Genomic DNA, 22,857 nt, shown 5'->3' with positions numbered 1-22,857 from the left:
TTTTTGAATAATCAGCACTGAAGAAGTCATACTTACTGTCGGCTCTGCTGTGTCCTGCACCCATGTCTTCACCAAGTCACTCTGTTGCTGCTACTTGGTATTTTAAACACACACCTACATCGGCATCTGAGTTAAGTGTAGGAGTTAATCTCTGCCTTTCTCTAATATGCTCAGAAAAGTTAATCTAATAGCCATTTCACACTATTGAAGTTTCACATGAAATCAATTCCTGATGTTGAATTTTGTAAATTAAGAAAAGGTCACTGAAATCCATACTATATCACGATAGTGTATTTTATATAATTCCTCATCCTCTCCAACCCCACAAACTCTCTCTTTTCCTGATGAGGAAATAAGCACTACCCAGAGGTTATCACAATAGGGCCAGTGTAGTCGACTAGTGGTAGTCAGTACTGTCAGTCTGGTAGCAGCATGGGTTCTGGAACCAAACAACAAAGGGTTCTTCTGATTCTGCCACTTGCTAGCTCCATGTCCCTAAGACAGTAACTTAACCTCTTTGTACATATTTCCTCCCCTGTTAACTGGGATGGTAATAGTACATTCTTCAGTGGGTTGTTGAGAATTGAATGTGCTAATATATCTAAAGCACCCAGAACAATGCCTGGCACATATTATGTGCTCAATAAACTTAGCAGCAGCAGCAGTAGTAGTAATAATAAAAAGTATCAAAGATCAGGATTTTCTCAGGAAGAAGCCTGCCTGAGAAGCACCTTAGTCTTTTCAATCAGCTTGCATACACAAGTTGGATAATCACTGCCAGTAGCTTCATTTTCATAATGCAGAATTCATAATGACACCCATTGAAACACTGAAAACTTGAACTTATAGCAATCCCCTTATAATGACATGCTGATGTAAAGAATTTTGATATAGATTACTTAGAGACTTAGAACTATATAGTAAGTTAATTTAATAAAGATTTTTAAGCAATGACTTCTGGGCCAGCTTCCTACCCCATTAATTTAAATCCATTGAAATTCTGTAGACTGGACCCAACAGGACATTTTAAAACTGGAATTGTTACTTTTATGAGAAGTTCTGATTCCATAAATATTTCCAGGCCGACTTAAAAAGTGATGTAAAACTTTTGCGGTAGACATGAACATTAGAGGTAACATTAAATTAATCATCCTTACATCTGCAGCAGGACACTACCTAAGCCAACACTGATGTAAACCTATTTTTAATTTTTGAAGGCATCTAAAGAAAGTTGTATAATATGCCTGAGAAAAACACTACTATATTAAACAAATCAAACTGCTATTAGATCCTATTTATACCTAATCTAAACCGTTATTGCTCTACTGTAAACCTTAGTCTTGTCTAGTCTTGTCTCTTAAGTTTAAGAACAGCTGGACAACATCTTTTGAACAATCAAGCCCACCCAAAACCAGTGTTTCACTTTTTTCATGAGTAACTTAGGATTTTTGAAAGGTAAATAAAATGTAATACTAAAAAATAACTTTAAATACCACCACCACATTCTATTTTAGAAGCATTTCAGGGTTTACAACACACCTTCTTCTAACTCATTTGGTCGTCACCTCATGAACTAAGCCATCGTCCCCGCCCCCATTTAAAGACCCTCAGAGAAGCCAACTGTTTTACATAAGTATGCTCAGCCTGTAAACAGCAAAACCAGGACTCACACCCAGGTAACTGGCTTCTGAGCCCAGCGACCTTTCTACTACACTATGCCATGCTTGCATTATTCAAATCATCAACAGCATCGATTATGTAGAATGTCAAGTATTCACTTTGCATGATGATTTTCTTTTCAAATCCTTGATACACACTCCATTCTCCCCTTCAGTTCACACGTGGGCCCCACAGAAGACAGAATGTAATAGGGTAATAGTGAAACAAATCCACAGTAGCTCACGAAGCAGGTAAAACTTGCTCTCAGGATTTTGTACACTTTCTGCTTTAAACAGTATCATACTATACCCCATGCAGGTCACTACACGCCATTGATGGCCACTTTGCTATACAATGCCAGTCACTTTTATTCAACTCCCTTCTTTAAATGTCTCTCTTCAAGAAGACTTTGCTGACTTTTAAATCATTCTACACATATCATTTACACAACTGAAAGGGCAAAAAAACTAAAGTTTAAATTGCCCTGAGGTATTATTTCCAATCTAGATCTTATTTGATATTCATTATATTCTTGGGAAAGAAACGAGAAATAGCCTCTAGCTTTTTACCACTGATAAAACTGAGAGAAATGTTCTACTTTTATATTGCATATTTCAAGGAATCTATTGAAACAAATAATAGAATAGAATATTTATCCTATGAAAAGATCCATTTTGTTACTATGAAATGGAATTAGTTTCAATAGTGTCAGTAACTGCATGTCACATACTAAACATATGTTCTTTTTGGATAAACTGACTATCTTGTATCCTTAAAAATCAAACTATTATGACAAATTGTCCTGTTTGAAGAAGACCACAGACCAAGAATATAAACACAATAACCTGCTAGAATTAGCTTTTTAAGTCTCAGAAGACTTCTGTTCTTGAAGATACGGTCCTTTCAGTTAATTCTTGGCCCTTTATCCTCCAGGATCACCCAATTATGAATGAATTCTTAGAGCTGCTTTGGTTTGGCACATATGAAATGTCAAGTGCAGTCTGCTAGAAACTAACAGGATAGTCATCAACAAACAAAATATAAATGAGACAGCATTAGTTTTCAAAATGTGGCTGACTGTTGAATCATGATGATACTTCAAGCAAATGGAAGGCACGCAGTTAAGAGACAGGGTGAAACGTGAATGCATAACATTATCTTGTGACTAAACTCAGAGAAATGGTTTCTTCAAGGCATGATCGGGAAGTTAAGCTTACTCACAGGATTTGCAGCAACAATCACAGTGTTCCAACAGAAATGCAATGATAACAAAATAAAACAAACATTTTCAACTGATTTTAAACAGAGAGCAATCTGAGTCATAGTTTTTCAGTAGGAGATAATAGCTTCCATCAGTGGTAAACTTAATGAGCTCTAAAGGTAGGTTTGTGAATTAAATTATTCACAGAGGTTTCAATAGTCATCTTTCCTCTTGACTACTTTTTAAAACAATTACCTCATCTTTAACAAAATTATCCGTTAACCTTCATCTCAACAGAAGAGAAAGCAGCTAAATACAGAAGGATAATGAAGTAGGCCCTTGGCACTAGAAAACAGTCATTTTTTTAAATTATTAAAATATAGTTAATATACAATATTATGTTAGTTTCAGGTGTACAACATAGTTATTCAATATTAATATTCATAATAAAGTGATTACCATGGTACGTCTAGTAACCATCTGTGATTGTACGAGGTTATTACAATATTATTGACTGTCTTCCCTATGCTGTACATTACTGCCCTGTGACCTACTGATTTTATAAGTAGAAATTTGTACCTCTTATTTCCCTTCATTTTTTGTCCCCACCCCCATTCCGTTCCCCTCTGGCAACCATCCATTTGTTCTCTATATCTATGAGTCTGTTTCTGTTTTGTATTGTTTTCAATATATCACACATAAGTGAAATCATACTATATTTCTCCTCTGTCTAACTTATTTCACTTAGCATATTACCCTCTAAGATTGTTCATTGTTTCAAAATATGAACACTTCCTGTGGGCTAGGAACTCAGTGAGGTGCTGCAACCACAGCTGTGAGCAACTGCCAGTGACCTGCCCTCATGGAGCTAGGAATCTAGCAGGGAAGCTAGAACTGAGCATGTTCCTGCAGAGGGTACAAAAGCAGAGAATGGGAGCTTTGAGAGAGTAACCTGATCTGGGTGTGCAAGTGGAGGTCAGAGGGTAGCTGAGGATGTGACAGTGAGTCCTGAAAAATGAGTTGGAATTAGCCAGTTGAAGAATGGAGTAAGAGCAGTCTAGGCAGGGGTAGCATCATGAGTAGGGGTCCTGAGAAGAAAACTTGAAACCTTTGCAAGGAAATGAAAATGAATGGAGAATCAAGATCTAGTATGACATTACCGTGTGCTCATGACAAGTTATCCAAGGCCTGGTAGCCCACATTAGACATTATAGACTTTTTTCCAAGGGCAACTAAAGGGTCTTTGGCAACAGACTGACCTAATCAGGTGTGCATTAAAGATCCCTGTGGCCTCACTGTAGAGAATGGATCTAAGGCCTGCGTGAGAGGCTACTGCATAGTCCAAGCAAGAATTAATGATGGCTTAAACTAGAATGACTTCCTAAAGTTATCAGATTATATTATACCCCTGTTCAAAACCATTCCATGCTTCCTACTAATATTACAGTAAAATCTAAGTTCTTTATTTTTATATGAAATCTACAACTTTATCTTTCACCTTCTCAGCTTCATCCATTAGGCCTCAACCACACTGGCCTGATTTCAGCCTCTTCAAAGGTCCAAGTGTGTTCCCAACTCAGGGCCTTTGTATTTGCTATTGTCTTTGCCTAGAACACTCTTCCTCCAGATATTCACTGACTAGCTCTCATTCATTCAACACATGTTTGTTGAGCACCTACCAGGGGTCAGTTCTTTACTAGGCAGAACTCAAGGCTTCCCTCCTTGACCACTTAAGCTAATTTGGTACTCCCTATTCCAAATCCCTGTTTTATTTTATTTTTTTATTTTATTTTATTTATAACATTTGTCACTAATTCAAATTATATATCTTTTTAAAAATATATATATCTTTATTGATTTCAGAGAGAGGAAGGGAGAGGGAGAGAGAGAATTGAAACATCAATGATGAGAGAGTCGTCATTGATGGGCTGCCTCCTGCACACACACACACACCCCCACTGGGGATCGAGCCCGCAACCTGGGCATGTGCCCTGACAGGGAATCGAACCTCGATCTCCTGGATCCTAGGTCAATGCTCAACCACTGAGCCATGCCCGGCCAGGCTAAATTATATATCATTAAATAAAGTTTATTTTAATGACTTGGGAGGGGAGTGGAAGTGATCACAGGGCATTAAAGACACTAACTTTCTAGATTTACCATAATGTCAGCATCCTCGGCCCATGGGTGGCAATGCACTCAGGCCACCAACATCCCATGGGCCATGGGCTGTGCCAGACACTGTAAGAGCAACAGTGTATAAGGGTGAAGAAGTCAGAAGTAGATCTTCTCTTAGCAAGTTTTCAAAGTCTAGTTGGAGAAAACAGACACTAAACTAGTAATGATAACATAATGCACTATGAGCTGATATAGGAAATTAAGGGTGCTATCTATGGAAGCAAAGACAAAAGTAGAGGTGGGGAGAAGGAAAGAGCAACATACAGAACGACCAAAAGGTGGGAGAACACAACACTGAGGACCTGAAAGAAATTTAGTAGGGTGGTAGCCAAGAGTGTCAGCATGAAGGGGGAAGGGAAGTCGGGAGCAGGGAGGAAAGGAGGAAAAAGGGGAGAAGATGAAGGCTGAAGAAATAAGCAGGGAGCAGATCTAAGACGGCTTTCTAAAACAAGTTTACATTTTTAGTCTTTATCCAAAGGGCAATGGAGAGCCACTAAGGGATTTTACCACGGGAGGGTCAGAATCAGATTTACTATTACTTACACAGCTGAATAAATATATGTAAAGAGCCAGTCTTCAAGTGGACTTTAAAACTATAATCCTTTCAAAGAGTGGATAAAATTTAACTTTTAAATATTACCAAACTATGAGAATATGATCAATCCATTTATTCTTATTGAAGGTCCTTATGTTGTTTTTGTTCATTTATTCAACAAATATGAGTACCCAATATACACCAGGCCCTGTTCTGAATTAGACATAAAACCACTGTCCTATATAATTCATGTTCTGGAGTTTATTTTCTGAACACAGCACACAGATACCACAAAGTAAGAGAAATTACAATCAAAGTTTCCTTACAAATCATCCAGTGTACTTCTCTTTTACAAGGAAGAAAACTGTGACTGTGAGAAATTAAATACCTGTTCAAGGTCATAAAGTGTTGGTGGAATAGCCACTATACTACAGTAGTGACTAGGAAACAAAAACTGCACAGAAGCTATTCAAGGTCGAAAAAAATCACATCAACAAAAGAAACAGCCTCTCTTGGTTCAACAACTGAAAGGCGGAGATTGTTTTAATGGGTGTTTTTTTTTTTATCCACTGTCACATTTGTTAAAGAATGTTCCTGTAACTATGAAATACATTGTGGAAAAGGATATGATTATTCAAAAATGTTAAACTAAAATATCACATTGGGTACATTTTGGGGAGAAAGCAGAGTAGAATGGAAAAAACATGAACCTTGATGCAGCTTGTGCTGTGAACAAGTCACTGGTATCTACCCTTCAAGTCTCATCAATACTATATATCTCTTGTACTACAGAAAAGAGATTTTCATTAGTTCTTTCAACAAGAATAAAGCACCATATAAACTTAATTTGTATTGTTCTACTGGGGAAAAAGCTCTCATTTTATTTTATATTTATTTATTTATTTATTTATTTATTTTTAATATATCTTTATTGATTTCAGAGAGAGGAAAGGAAAGGGAGAGAGAGATAGAAACATCAATGATGAGAGAGGCACTGATCGAGCCCGCAACCCGGGCATGTGCCCTGACCAGGAATCAAACCCTGATCGCCTGGATCCCAGGTCAATGCTCAACAACTGAGCCATGCCCGGCCAGGCAAAAGCTGTCATTTTAAAAGCATGAATAAATATATTATCTGTTATAAATTATTTATTAGCATAATAATCTTATGAATTATATACTTTTGGTTTACTATTTGAAAACAAAAAATGTCCCCTCAAAATGCATAATCCTACTGTATCAAACTATAGCTATGAGAAAATACATCTGTGTGACTGGTTCCAGCTAATAAATGTAGTAGAATGTCCTTAACAGTGTAGAAATCATAACCATGTGTTAAGAAAACTAAATAAAAATCCCGGACAAAACATTGTTTAATTCCAGGATGAACAATTGCACACAAGCTTCATAATGCTCAAAGTAATAAAAGAACAACCTCCAACTGATATATAATCAAAGTTTCATCTCTTTCCAAGAAATACTCTAGTTCATCATTCCTTCCTTCAATATACCCTCACTCAGCACTGCAACTGGCCCATGAAACCTCTTTTTAAATGGACCAAAACCTAATATATAAGCTATTTAACCATTATATAAAATAATTGGGGGTAATTAAAGTTCATCACAGTACAAATAAACATTTTTTATTCCTACTTTCTACCAACTCATTAATGATATTACCATAATCAACACAAACTTATTAACAATTTCCTCCTAGCAAACAAAGCACAGGAGAGCCCTTTTCATATAGATCCCTAATGCATAAAACAGATTAACTCAATATGAGGATTTTAAATCACTAACACCATTAGATTACTTAAAACCAAACACACATCCCCTCCGTGCACATTTTTCTGACTCTGAAGGATAGACTTTGAGTTCCTCTAAGTTACTTCCATGACCCCTTCCAAAGGCCAGCGCTTGCTCCAGCGGGAAACTCTACTCTAGGCTGGATTACATCTGTGTGTTTTGGCTTGAATTCAAGACTTGGAAAGTTAAGGATTAGTTCATGTGTCAAGAAAGTCTAAGATAAAGAGTTAGTGACAGTTTTATAGAGGCTTAGAAGCAAACTCATCTGTCTGCTTCACCCCTTCTGTCCTTCCACTCCATGAAGAAGGGTCATTTCAAAATCAATATAACCTGTTATTCTATTGTGATTCTAGACTATTCACTCTGTTCACCATGGGGGATACACACCACTGTATCTACACACCCATATGTGTGAGGTTCCAAAGATACTACATTGGGAAAACTTGATTTGTTAAAATTATTATAGTCTTGTTTTATTCTTCCCTAGGTTTTGGTTGGGTTTTGATTCAGGTGGAATATGAATTTATGATGTTCTATTATTTACCATCTTAACACCTATATGTTTTGTTAAGGTGTTTTGTACCATCTCCCTTGGCACCCTAGAAATATAAAACAGTGTGAAGTGTTAATGGGAATATAAATCTGAGAAGAAAAGAATATATATAATAGTTATTTCAATAAGAGGGGTTTAAGGGTTGTAATCTGTTTAGGGGCATAAAAGGGGATTTATTTATTATTTGCACAGCAAGCACACTATTTTTGCTTATAATGAAGATGAGGTAGAGTTTCTCATAAAGCTAAATTAATCAATTTAAAGTGTTTTCAAAGTTGTAAGATAATTAATCTTCTATGAGTTTGTTGTGTGACAAAACTAGAGTACCTCACTTGACTAATAAAAAATAGGGAGCTTTGCCCTGGCATGTGTGGCTCAGTTATTTGGAGCGCTGTCCCATGTACCAGAAGGTTGCGGGTTCGGTTCCCAGTCGGGGAGTATGCAGGAGGCCACTGATCAATGTATCTCTCTCACATCAATGTTTCTCTCTCTTGTTCTCTCCTCCCTCTCTAAAAACAAATAAAATTAATTAATTAAAATACAGGGAGCTTTATGTTGTTGTTTAATTTCTCTGCTCCATGAAATCCAAACATCTGGGAACCACTTCTCAAAGCTCCAGACCTAAGGAAGAGAGTAAAAAAGAATCTTCATGTTGCCTTCTAAATTTTTGCAGCCAAGATTACCCTATCAGTAAAAGAGACACGAATTCAAATAAAAACCCAGAGTGAAAGGATAACAAACAGATGTCTGAAACACCCTCCATAAGGAACAGCCTAGTAAGGAAGGCCCCAAACAACCAGTATTTACACTTAACCTCCTGGCCTAGAACCACACTGCATCCTGATAAATGTCATCAATACTGTTTAGAACTGTATCTGGGATTTGTTGTGCAGGTATGGTAACATGCACAAATGAAAATGACTGTCACAAAGGAGGAAGTATTTATATTCACAGATCCCTAAAAAGTAGGAGGCATGGCATACCACACAGGGCCACATGAGGAAGAACCAGGGTCAGACAGGAGGCAGAGGAAGTGAGGGAAAAACATGGGCACAAGTTTTTGTTGTAGTTCTTATGGAAATGAGTGGGTGAAGCAAGGTAAACAGGCTAAGCAGGCTTAGGATTGGCTAGTTTATAATTTCAGTGTCCTAAAGGCATTATAAAAGGCAATTAACTTATTTCTGCCTCATTTGATTCCTACAACCATAAGTGGAAGGCATTATTATAACCCAATCTTCAGATGAGGAGACTGAGGTTCAAAGAGTGTAAGAAACGGTAACACTTCAGTATCAAAACTATGTCAAGAGTATTGTTTAAGCCAGTGCAGTTCCTTTCAGAATACTGAAGGTACATGACTGCTAATTCTCCTCAAAATCAATTCTGAACAAACTAAAGAAAACACCAAGATATGAAAAAGCCTATTAGAAAATAGCAAACCATGACAAAGCTGAGTTTATGCCAAGTATGCTAGAATGACTCAGTATTTGAGTATCTATCAATGCAATTTGCCACATTAACAGATGAAAAGAAAGAAACCAGATGATCTTAATAGATTCAGGAAAGGCATTTCACAGATTTCAACGCCCACTCATGATTTGAAAAAACAAAACAAAACAATTCTTAGTAAATTAGGAACAGAAGAGAAACTTCCTGAACCCAATAAAGATATCTACAAAAAGCCTAAAGTGAACATCATTCTAAATGGGAAACATTAGAAATGTTTAAAATAGTACTAAGACAAGGATAGGCACCATCACCACTCCTATTCAACACCACATGCAACAAGACAAGAAAGAGAAAATATCCTCTCATTCCTAGAAGATATGCAGTCTTGCTATCAGTTTTGTCAAGTACAACAAAATAAACAGAAACAAATCCATAGATATAGAGAACAAGCTGATGGTTGCCAAAGGGGAGGGGTACGGGGATGGGAATAAGAAGAAATTCTAATTCACCCAGAGTCACCACAGTCATTTAGTTTGCTTATCCACACCTAAGGGCTAGGAGATGCGCCATGGTGTTCTTGGGGCTATAGCAGTCCTAAAGTGTATGCACTTAACAGAGCTGAAAAATATGAGAAATAGAACTAGAGGGATACCTCCTTAATAAATAAAGAGCATCTTTAAAAAAATTAATCTACAGCTAGCATTATACTTAATGATAAAAGACTGAATTCCTTCCCCTAAGATTGGGAACAAGGTGAGGATGCCTGTTCTCACCATTTTTATTCAATCTAATACTAGAAGTTCTAGTCAGGGCAAAAAGGCTAAAAAGGAAATAAAAGACATACAGGTCATAAGTAAATAAATAAAACAGACCCTATTTGCAGATGACATAATTATCTTCATCACAAATTCCAAGGAATCTAACAGATAAATTCCTAGAACTAGTAGGAAATTCAGCAAGGTTGCAGCATACAAGATAAGCATACAAAAATCAATTGTATTTCTATGTACTATCAATGAACATTGTGGACACAGATAATAAAATTACAGTAACATTTACAATCACTCAAAAAAAATGAAACACTTAACGTATAAACTTAAAACACATACAGGATCTGTGTGCTGAAAAAGTATAAAACACTGATTTTTTTAAAAAATCAAAGATAATCTAAATAAATGGAAACATGGGTGCAAGACTCACAGTAAAGATATCAATACTCCCCAAATTGATAAGTTTGGTGCAATTTCTATCAAAATCCCAGCAATATTTTTTGCAGTTATAGGTAAGACTACTACAAATTTTATATAGAAAGGCAAAACAATTATATAAAAACAATTGTGAAAAGGAAGTTAAAACGGAGGAATCGGTCTACTTGACTTTGAGACTTATTGTACAGCTATAACAATTAAGACTGTATGGTGTTGATAGAATGATAGACGCACAGATCAGCGGAACAGAATATAGAGCCCAGAAACAGGTCTGAGCAAATACACTCAAGTGATTTTTGTCAAAGGTGCTAAAGTGATTCGATGGAGGGAAAATAAATGCTACTGGAGTAATTGGACATGTGTAGGCAAAAAACAAAAAACAAACAAAAAAAGAGGACCTCAATATGTCTTACACCTGTTAAGAAAATTAACAAAACAAATCACAGTTTTGAGTTAATTTTATGTAGAACATAAAATCATAAGACTTTTAGGAAGAAAATCAGAAAAATCTTCAGAATCTAGGGTTAGGCAGATAGAGTTCTTAAATAATCTTAATCCATAAAAGGAAAACTTGATAATTGAACTTCATCAAAATTATAAAACGTTTACTTTGTGCAAAGACCCTGTTAAGAAAATGAAAAGGTAAGCTACAGATTAGAAAAAAATATTTGCAAATCACTTATCTGACAAAGGCTTATGTAAACTCAACAATAAAAAAATTCTAATTAGTTAATGGGCAAAAGATGTGAAGAGATTATTTTTATCTAAGAGAATATTCAGATGAAAAAGTACAAGAAAAGATGTTCAACATTATTAGCCATTAGGGAAACTCAAATTAACACCACACTTTATCTTTGAACTCGTCCTTTCCCCAGGCTGGAATGTTCTAGCCCCTGATTTGATTTCACTGAGATATTTGTTCAAAAAGACATCTCCCCAGAAAGCCCTTTCTACCTCCTTCATACACTTCCTCACACCCCAAATCCCTAGTTACTCTTGATTCCCTTATCTTTTTCTTTTTTTAATTTTTTAAATATATCTTTATTAATTTTGGAGATTCCCTTATCTTTTTATTTGCCTCAGAGCACTTATCCCCAGCTGACATACTATATTAACATGTTTATCTGTTTGTTGTCTGTCTCCATTAGAGTAAGTTCCATGAGAGCAAAGATCTTGTCTTCATCAAGTGCCTGGCACAGAATAGTCAATTAATATATATTTTGGATAAATTACAACACGTTTACATGCTCGAAGGGTTTACTTTCATATTTCCACCCACAACATTTTAGCCAAATGGACTTCCAGGATTTCAGACCTCCTCTGCCTTGGGCCCCCAAACGCCTTCTTTTAATGCTAAAACCATCGCCTTGTTCTCAGTTTTTTTACTCTATCTTCCTCCCAGCTCTGCTAGAAGGACACCCACCCCCACTTCGTGATCCTAGCTGCCCCAACCCCGTCATCATCCCAATGTGACACTGTTATTAGAAGGCATCATAAAATGAAGAAAAAGGAAGGAGAGGAAAAGGGCCCTCAGGCAAGACTAGCAGCAGGTGTTAGAGGAGAGGAGCTGCAGTCACGGCCGGCTGTGGGACAATCCCGGGGTGCTGGCCAGCATATTCTAGTGTACATAACACACAATTCAGACGCACCCTAATAAAGGTTGTGATTGGTTAACTTGCTGGGAGTTGAATTTTTGGACTTGTTGACTTCTACTTGGCAATGAAAATCAACCTAATTAGGAACTTGTCACTCAAGTGTAATGAGTCTTTCCATTTCTTCTTTTCCATTTAGCTAACTTCAGAGGGTTCTTGGCTTTGTTTAACGGAGCCATAGTTTCCATTTAAATTATGGATCCCAAAACCACAATGACCCAGAGTTCAGTCTTCTTACAAAACAGACCACAAACCATTTTAAATTTTTCAATGTGAAAAAGATTCTGGGGGTTGCTTGCACTTTCCTTAACTAGCACCATAACAGAGTTGCAATACATGAGTAATTATAGAATAAGAATTCTTACCTTCAAACCTTCTTTTCTTAATATGAATTTTAATTTTTTTGAAAACGATTATTAAACATAATTCTTTACTAAGAAATATAACTTAAATGTCTCTGGCATCTTGAATTACTTAACTATTCCTTAGTGGACACTTATCCCCTCGTTTTCAGAAAAGACCTTGCTTTATTACTCTCCACAAATTACTCATTAATTCTGTTTTCTAAACCTGTAACTGAGACCAGATGATCTTTAGACTGCCTCAAAAAAGTTAAATATAGTAAGCTGTATGCTGAGAAGAGGTAGACCTTTCTTCTACTCAATTTGCAATTTTTATTAGAAAAGAAAAAGAAAAAGTCAATTTTTGCAGGAAGGTCCAAGTGGGGAAGAGGAGATGCCTGCAGCCTGTACCAACAGCAACCTCACTCCACTCATGGATCCTGCCCTAGCAGCATCCATCACCATGCACTCCTTTAACAAATATCTCTTGAGTGCCAAGTACTGTCCTAGGCACTGAGGATATGGCAGTGAATAAAAAAAAAATCATTCCTCTCATGGAACTCTCTAGCAGGGAACTCTGTCCATCACTTCCTAGGAGAGAGAGAGACAAATACACAAAATAAGGACATTAGAAAGTGGTAAGTGCTAAGAAGAAAAACAATAAAGTAGGGAATGGAAGTACGAAGTGCTAAGATGGGCAGGAAAGGACTAAGAAGGAAATATGGGCAGGTCTGTATCTGCGGGAGGAATGATCTAGGTGGAAGGAACATCAAGAGCAAAAGCCCTGTGGCAGGACAGTAAATGCCCTATTAGGGGAAAAGACAGAAGTCTAGTATGGTTCGAACGGAGCCAATAAGAAAGAGAGGCTAAGAGAAGAGGTCAGAGAGGAACCTGAAAGCCCCCTGAAACACGGTTTTGTAGGCTACGGGGGAGAAGTGGGCCCTGGTCAGAGGAGAACCAGCAGCACCTCAGGTGCTGGCTTAGGCCATCAGGCTAAGGGTGCCTAAGGAACGGAAAGAATGACAGGTTAGGGAGGATGCAGATGGGCAGATAATGAAACCCACCTCAACAGAAGGGAAAGCACAAGAACAGAAAAGATGCTGCCTCCTTCCTGAATAAAATATTCTACATAATCCTGCGACCAATGGACGAAACTGGAAAGCCACGTGGCAACGCATTTAAGTTATCAGTTTCTCATTTGCATTGGCAGTGACTTCAATGGCTATAATTACAAACAGTCTTTTATAAGATTACACTAGGAATAATTTTTTTTTATTGATCTTAGAGAGAGGAAGGGAGGAAGAGGGAGAGAGAGAAATGTCGATTAGGAACCGAACCCACCACCTTTTGATGTATGGGACAATGCTCCGTACAGCTGAGCTCTGTGGGCCAGGGCAAGAATACATTTTGATTATCAAGGCTGATATCATAGAGACTTGAAATCTTTTTAAAGATTATTCCATTGCAGGAACATTATTTATTGCCAAGCACCCATCTGTTTTGCATTTTAGTACTAACTTTTTTATCTTCACACTCATTTCACTGAGAAGTTTCTAGGGGTGGTGTGGGAGACAGTAGTAGTGGTTGTTATTTTGATAAAAGTACATTATATGCTAGGAAAGCTGAATTTATTTCAGTTTCTCTTTTGCAGAGCAATTAAGCAGTGCAATTGCCTCAGCCTTCCAATCAATTGTAAAAAATAAAAACTGTAAAAACTACCATTCTCCGAGTTATTGCTTTTTTTTTCTAAGCAAACTTATTATTTTTCATTTATTTGAGTAGCTGGCACACAATATTATATTAGTTTCAGGTGTACAACAGTGGTTCGACATTTATATACCTTATGATGTGATCACCACACTAAACGCAGTCACCATCTGTTCACCATACAAAGTTATCACCATATTATTGGACTATATTCCCCTTCACTGTTTTCACCCACCCCCCAACCCCCTCCCCTCTGACAACCATCAGTTTGCTCTCTGCTTTAGACCTTTATTTGCTTATAATTTTTTCACCACCCATCTCTTAATTTTCTATAACCTGACTTCTGGTCTCACTATTTCACCAAACCTACTCTCATTAAAGCTTTCTTCTTTAATCGGATCCTCCTAGAACCCATCACCACCTTTGACATTTATGTCCACACTTTCATACTTGGGTGGCACTCGAAGCCCATATTCTATGACAACACTCACTCACAGTCTGAGAGGAAAAGGCACCCACTGAAAGCAAAGCGCTGGAGGGGAAATTGTATATGAATGAATTTAGTTGTAAGTGCTCAGAGGCAGAGCTGAATCACAGATGGGGAGCAGTTAGGAAGAATTTTTATTTTAAATCCAAGAGCCTTAGAAGTCATCTAGGTGAATACCTTCATTTTATAGATGAAATAATGAGGTACAGAAAATGTGTCAGTGAGGATGCCTTTGGTTACAACAGAAAACAGCAACTCAATTTGGCTTAAACAATAAGTAACTATGCTACACCATAGGTGGTCCAGACACAGTATCTACACTGCTGCTCTTCTCTGTGGCTCCCTTGGCCACTCTACCTTCCAAGTGTTAGCTTCAACTTCTGGATGTGAACAAGATGGCCAAGCAGCTTCAGGACTTACATCAGAGTCCTGGCAGTTGAGGGAGGAGAGTAAGGGGGAGGGAGTGTGTGTCTTTTTCTTGAGTCTCTTCAGAAGCAAAGAAACCTGACCAAGAAGCCCTAAGAAGACTCTCTCTTATCATCTCCCCATTTCTAAACCCATCACTGGCAAGGGAAATGGGATTCCAAGACTCCTTCAGTTTAAGCCTGGGGCTAAGCTTGGAGTGCTGAGGAGTCAGGGTTATTTAATAGGCTATAATCCAAACGTTACTTCTAGAACTAAGCGATATCTTTGATTCTTACATCTGTCCTACTACACTTCTCAGAATTCACTTGCTTCTTTTGCTCATTAGTGATGGATTCCACTCTTCTCTCTTTTTGCAAACTTCTCTACAGAGGTCATGTGTTCTTTCTGTAATTATGTTAGGCTTCTGTGGAAGTGGCATAGGGTAATGATAAGCACTGACTTCAGAGCCAGACTGCCTGGGTTCAAATATAGGCTCCTACCACTTCTGTGTGTGTCACCTTAGGCATGTCATTTAATCTCCTTCCTCACCTATAAAAGGGGATAATAATAAAACCTACCTCATGCAGATGTGAGAATTAAATACATTACTATATATAAAGTGGTCAGAACAATGCCTGTTATACAATAAGTCCTCTACAAGTATGTGCTATTATTTTTAAGGGGCATCTACTGGTTTTGCCTGCCCAGCATCTCTTCCCCTTCTTTGTTCAAATGTTTCAGTTTTCCTTTGAAGAACTACCCCTCTCTATGTCATATGATCTTGGCACAGTTCTCAGTCAGGATGAATTGGTCCTAACACCTACTGGGCAAAAGGTGGGCATAAGGTCCAAAGTCAGGTCTTTTCCCCTGGAACCTCAATCTTAAGGAGAATGACTCAGAGAGAAAACAGTTAAAATTCAGTCTCTCTGGTGTCAAGGCCTTGAACAGGTTTTTCCCAAGTTTTTGCCACCTACACCCCTGTACCTGGTTGTCCTTTCCAAAATCTGATTAAGTTCTTCCTTTGATTTCTTTAGGTATCCAATTTCCTTTAATAAATCCCTTTTTGCTGAAATTAGCCAAAATTGATTTGTGTTGTTTGTGTGTGTAAACAATATGTTGAACAAATAGGCCTCACCAAATTAAATTGTGAAGTAACCTTATATTTGTCTCTCATTGTCTCTTTATATCTATTCAAAAGCCAACTCTCCTCTGGCCTCTGCATAGAAGTTAAAACAGTGGCTTGGAAGTCAAACATTTGGTACTCAAATTCTAGCTTCACCTCCTGCTAGCTATGCTGCTTACTCTCTCTGCCTCAGTTTCCTTACCTGTAAAATGGGGGAATAACAATACCTACCTCATTGGGTTACTGTAAAACTTAAATGACTTCCCAAATTTAAAATGCCTGGAAATATGGTTGGCACATAGTAAGTCCTAAAAAATGTTAGTATCGCTGATGGCAATGGTGGTCCAGTGAGGTTATCATTCTTTTTTTTTTTTTAATATATCTTTATTGATTTCAGAGAGAGGAAAGGAGAGGGAGGGAGAGAGAGAGACAGAAACATCAATGATGAGAGAGTCATTGATCAACAGCCTCCCGCACGCCCCCGACAGGGGATTGAGCCCGCAACCCGGGCATGTGCCCTGACTGGGAATTGAACCCTGATCGCCTGGATCCTAGGTCGAAGCTCAACTGCTTAGCCACGCCCGGCCGGGCGAGGTTATCGTTCTTCCTCACAACCCCTGATGGACTTGTTTCCATACCTATGCCCACACTAGCCCTCTCTCCTTCTTTAAATCCTTCAAGACACTAATTCAAGCACCACTGCTTCCACAAGGCCTACACTGATCTACAAAGACCACATTAACCCGATACTTTATTTGTAGAAATTACATAATCTGTAGTAGATATATTAGCCTTTTTTTTTTTATCCTCACCTGAGGATATTTTTTCTGTTGTTTTTCAGAGAGAGTGGAAGGAAGAGAGAGAGACAGAGAGAAACATTGTGTGAGAGAGACATATTGATTGGCTGCCTCCGACACACACTCGACTGGGGCCAGGGATGAAGCCTGCAACCAAGGTACGTGCTCTTGGTCATATTTGAACCTGGGACCCTTGAGTCCTCAGGTCGATGCTCTAACCACTGAGCCAAACCGACTAGGGCAGATATATCAGTCTTAATTCACATTGTTTTTAATTACACCTATGTGTATATCATAAGTACAAGAAAAGTGTTCCTTGAGGTCAAAAATTATATTTCATATTCTTTTATGTTCTTCATAGTACTTAGTCCAGAGTAAAGCTCACAGTAAGTCCTTAATAATTAACTTTTGAATGGCCCTTGCTAAATGTATTTCCAATCACAATTACGTCTGGGTTTGTAAAGCTGCAAGCCCTTAGGCCTATGCTTTAGTATATGTGCTGCTGAGGTGAGCGCATGGCCCATGATTTTACTGTTGTATAAGCTTACAAAAAGGTAGGTTACAGAATTTTCCATTTTCTTCCCACAGTGGCTCATACACATGAGCATCCAATTAATGATCTACAAAAAAGTTAAAAACTTAGGGAGCTGAAAATTAATTCCAAATATAATAGGAAATTCCAAATGTATCTGTTAAGGTTGATATTTGAATCTATGGTGCTGAAAGGTCTTGTTTTATATAAAAACTAAAAACATGAAGATAAGGAGAACAGATACTCAAACACTTTTTCCCCTTCTGATACATTTTTTTCTCACAGAATTGTCGATGGACAAACTTGAGAAGGTAGCTATGGTATCTTTTCATTGTCATGTTTCTGGAGAAATGTTCTTTTATTTTTGAAACTCTGCATAACATAAAGTATACCACCTTCTCTAATTTCTCTAAGCATTTGAAAAAATATACACAGAAATAAAAACTTCTCACTAATGCCCAGAGCATATTATTTACATATATACAGATGGCACTGTTTCATAGCTAAGTTGGCAGTTTTTTAATCATGTGGAAAAGTCAACTGACAAAGAGAAACGGAAAAAGTCTAGACTCAATTCCATGTGAAGCTGTCTGTGAAATGGAGATGCATAAATTGACTCACTTAATTGATTCTAGGAACAAGTTTATATTACATCTAAGTCACACCTCTATAAAATTCCATACCTGCTGGCTTATTGTTGTTTACTGGATATGGTTATCTGGTTAAGAAAAACATGTGGTTTTTTCCTAAATGCTATCCACTATGAATTTTTCAACCAGATCAACTCTTCATTGTTTTTGTTTCTACAGAACACTCTAGGAGAGAAAGAACATGGAAAAGGGAGAGGGATGAGAGGGAAAAAAATCTACACATCCTACTTGGATTGTGCGAGGCAGCCCGGTGCAACCATATTCTGATTCTCTTCTTCACTCTGCAGTGCAGTGAGCTCTACCATGTTAACCATCACATCATTGGTGTGGCCAGGAAGCTGGGGAAGCACTGAAATGATCTTCTCTACCAAGTTGTCTCCATGATGTCCAACCGCTCCTGTTTAAGCAGGCAGAAAATATGAAATCACAAAATGGGAGGAAAAGAAGTTGGATTAATGTTTTATAATGAATGGCCCTTCTACCAAGAATAACAAACGTTTTTAGTTTCTGCTACAAAATCAATAACACAAGCCTAGCATTTTGCCCTCTGTAACACTAATCAAACTCACAATTACCTAGTAGACCTGTGCTGTGTGTGTTGGACTTAATGCTCCATGAGGGTAGATACTGTGTCTTCTCTGGTTACTACTATATTCCCAGCACCTAGTACAGTGCCTATTGACATGGTAGGAATCAATAAATATTGAATGGATAAATAAATTATCAGCAGATAGTCCACCAGGTAAATGGTGTCATAGGATGATACTACTCTGAAATTTTGGAGCCAAATTTTACTGATGATCATAAGACCGGAAGGGCTTACAGACCTGACAAAGAATAGCAGATTTCCCCTCTGCTAGATCCCTACCTTCATAATGGCAACTGTGTATCTAGTTTACCCTATACTCACCATATCTGGCAGGCAACTTGGCAGCTAATAGGTTCTCACTATATATTTGCTAGATAAAGGAAATAATAAATGAATGAATGGTAACAGTTTGCAATGACAGTAGTATCTATAGGGTGCTTTCTGTGTACCAGGGACTGCTGTAGGTGCTTTAATGTATTAACTCTTTTAATAACAAATGAATCAATTAAATCAAATTGAAATTCAAGACCAATGACACCATTTAATACATTTCCCATGAAACTAAGTTATCTTTCCAAAAACCATTATTGCTTGAAAGACCTCGTCCCAACAATGGGTGGGACTTGTAACATTTACTAGTTTAGATCCCACCCCCTTCAAATCAATTAACATTTTGCTTCCTAATGTCTATCTCTTTCTCTACCTTTTTATTGTTTTTTGCCATGTCATATTATTTGGATAGAAAAACTAGGTAGAAAAGACCCAACCAGGTATTCAAGAAATCATCATCATGACCATCATCATCTTTATCACAATAGCTAACATAGCTAATAGCTAATTTATTGAGAGCTTATGATGTACCAGGTATTAAGCTCAATACTGTACATTTGTTATCCACTTACTTCTTACAACTCTAATAGGTAGATATTAATATGCTCATTTACAAAGTAGAAGATTCAGTTTAAGTAACTTGCTCAAGATTACACAACTTGTAAATTACCAAGCAAAAATTCAAATTCAGGAGGCAGATAACCCCCAAAACTATATCCTTTATTTAAAAAAATAATCAGGCTCAGAAAAGTGACTTGAGACACAGCCAGGCCCTGGCCGGTGTTGCTCAGTGGTTAGAACATCGGCTCACACATCGAAGGGTCTTGGGTTTGATTCCTGGTCAAGGGCATGTACCTGGGTTGCAGGTTCTATCCCCAATCAGTCCAAAGCAGGCCCAGGTCAGGGTGTGTGCGGGAAGCAACCAATCAATGTGTCTCTCTTGCATTGATGTTTCTCTCTCTTTCCCTTTCCCTCCCTCCCTTCCACTCTTTCTAAAAAAAATAAAAAAAATAAAAAATGACACAGCCAGCATGAGTGCTTTTAAGGTGACTTTTGGTGTTAAAAAAGAGTTCTTGCATCAGTAGAATATTCATTGATTAGACCTGTAAAGAACCAGATCTTATTTATGTTGTCTATGTTTTATGGTTGTCTCCCCATTTCTCAGACTATTAAATACTTGCTGAATGAATGTCTAGTGACTATAAGTGGCCCTGAGATCCAGAGGTGGGTCAAAAGTCTCTAAGTGAAATATATCTTTAAACTAAGCCTGGAATGGAGATGCATTATTTTTTTAATTCTCACCCAAGGGCATATATAGATAAAGGAAGGGAAAGAGAGAGAAACATTGATTGGTTGCCTTCTGTATGTGCCCCGACCGGAGATCAAACCAGAAACCCAGGCATGTGCCTTGACTGGGAATTGAACCAGCAACCTTTCAGTGCACAGGATGACACTCAAACAACTGAGCCACTCTGGCCTGACTGGACATATGTTATTAATACTCACTTAAAAAAAAAAAAGTCAACAAACTCTCTATGATAATTTCATGTTTTGTTGTACAGTTTCTTTCCACAAGGCCATCTGTTAACACCTCTCCAACAAATTAGAGCCCTCTTCCGAAAAACTGTTGTGAATACTGGCATCTGCACATTTCTAAAAGGTTCCCAGATAGCAGTTCTCCTCTACATTTACATTTTTTCCAATCTCTTGGGCTAGATACAGTTGTCGTTTAACCAGGCAGTGCACACTGAAGATGTATCTAACCATCACAGCATTTAACAAACTGATTGCAACTGCTAATTTGCGTGTCTGTATCTCCCTCTAGGCTATAAATTCTGTGAGATCAGAGAGCGTGTCCATCTAGTACATCTTTGTATCCTCAACCTGGCATACAGTAAGAGGTAAATAAAATATATGTTGAGTCAATGAAAGTCCCAGAACCTTGGAGAGTGGTTATGAAGACCTGCACAGCAATCCCATTTACCTGTGAGATCCAAAGTTCTGTCCACAAAGACCACTGAGGCCCTGCTTGCAGAAGTCTTCCTCCTGTTCTTCGCAGGGGCATAATTGGCCAGATCTGCAGCTATGATCCGACTGAAGGAACCTACAGCAAAACACTCCTCCCGTACTCCTAAATGTTCACACAGAGAACTGAGGCCTGACACCAAGCACCTGATCTGCAGTAGCAGCTCAGGGGGCAGGGCAGAGGCATCCACCTCACCCAGGCTCCCCAGCCTCCTCTTGTCTGGTCGGGCACTATTAAGAACATGCACATCCTGAGGTAGCAGTGGAAAAAGGGAAGCAAAGGCTGGAGTCAAGGCGAGGTGGGGAGCAGCAGGGGCTAGCAACAACGGGATGTGCAGCACCTGGGCGGTGTAGTTCATGTTGCCCATCCACTCACACAGCTTCTCCTCCAGTTGCTCAAACACCGGCTGCTGCCCCTCCAGCTCCGCCGCTGCCGCCGCCGGCACCTGATTAGCCGTGAGGTGGACGGCGTGGCTCACGGCCGTGACCACCACGCAATACTGGAAGTGACTGCGGCAGATGATGTTCCGTAGAGTCTCCACGGTTCGGCCTTTCAGCAGGCAGCTCAGCACAAACACCGCCTTGGGCTGTTTAGCTCCGCCACCAGCTGCTGTGGGCTCGAACTCCCGCAGGTGACACTCAGGACCCCCCACCGCCTCCAGGAGCGCGGCGGACCCGCAGCCCCAGTGCAGGCTCTCGGCGCAGGCGGCGTCCAGGTACACCACAGCGCGTTTCAGTTTGGCCAGCACCTGGTCCCAGCCCTGCTGGGTAAAGGACTGTATTCCCGGGGCACTCATAGTTGGGGGTTCGCAGGCTCGGGCGCTCAATCGCAAGAACTTTCCTCAGAACTCACCGCTTCCGGGACTTGGGCTTCTCTCAGACTTTGACAACACAGTACACGCGGTGCCGCGTCCTATTTGTCCAGTGGCTGCGCACGTTGATGACGTTGACGGAGCGTGATTGGCTGGCCGTGGGCTCCAGGAAGCACGGAAGAACGCAGCGGGCTGGGAACGGGTGGGCGGGGCTTCGTGGCTCGGGGTTCCTGGCACGTGGTAGGCGATGAGGGGCCGCCTGGGCATCGCAGAGCTACCTTCCTTTCACCTCCCTGTCTGCGCAGGTTACCTTTCCCTGCCCGCGAGAATCCCAAGTTTGATACGTCCTTAGATATGAACACATCTCCTTAAAAGTACGCTCACTTTCTTCATTTAAACTCAGAGAAGCCTAAGATAAAACAACCACCTGTGATGTTTTGTAGTTTATGGATGTCACATACGTTGTTGCACACAGGCCTCATGACCAACCTACCGGTCTCGTTTTCACTTTCTCCATTTTTCCTCCCCCAGCTCATTGTCGATAAATCGTAGTCTGCTTCAAAAATCTTAGAATCCAGCCCCTTCTCCTCATCCTTGCTGTCACTGCCATAACTCACCATCGTCCCTCACCTGGACAACTGCAGTGAGTTCCCCCATCATTTCCCAGATTTCCAGCTCTTCTCCCTGAATTCAGTTTTCTTTATAATAAGCTAAATTGATCCTATGATTTTCCGGCTTAAAAGCCTCTCCTGGCTCAGATGCTTACAAAATACAGCCAGACTCCTTAAAATGGCACCAAAATCCTTCGGGATTTCTCA

General features: G+C 39.0%; 1 protein-coding gene across 1 annotated transcript in view; it reads right to left on the bottom strand.

The window, feature by feature from the left end:
- Positions 1 to 22,060, bottom strand: part of SCFD2 (sec1 family domain containing 2) — a 285,626-nt gene extending 263,566 nt beyond the window's left edge. Inside the window, exons 1-2 of the mRNA XM_016207064.2 lie at positions 21,187 to 22,060; positions 18,512 to 18,680 (exon numbers count right to left, since the gene is read on the bottom strand). Coding sequence (XP_016062550.2) covers positions 18,512 to 18,680; positions 21,187 to 22,024 — 1,007 coding nt within the window. The 5' untranslated portion in view covers positions 22,025 to 22,060. The remainder of the gene's footprint in view (positions 1 to 18,511; positions 18,681 to 21,186) is intronic.
- Positions 22,061 to 22,857: the final 797 nt, after the last annotated feature.

Source organism: Miniopterus natalensis, chromosome 1 (genome assembly GCF_054644295.1).
Source record: "Miniopterus natalensis isolate mMinNat1 chromosome 1, mMinNat1.hap1, whole genome shotgun sequence".
Lineage (NCBI taxonomy): Eukaryota > Metazoa > Chordata > Mammalia > Chiroptera > Miniopteridae > Miniopterus > Miniopterus natalensis.
This window is presented reverse-complemented; position numbering and strand designations above follow the sequence as displayed.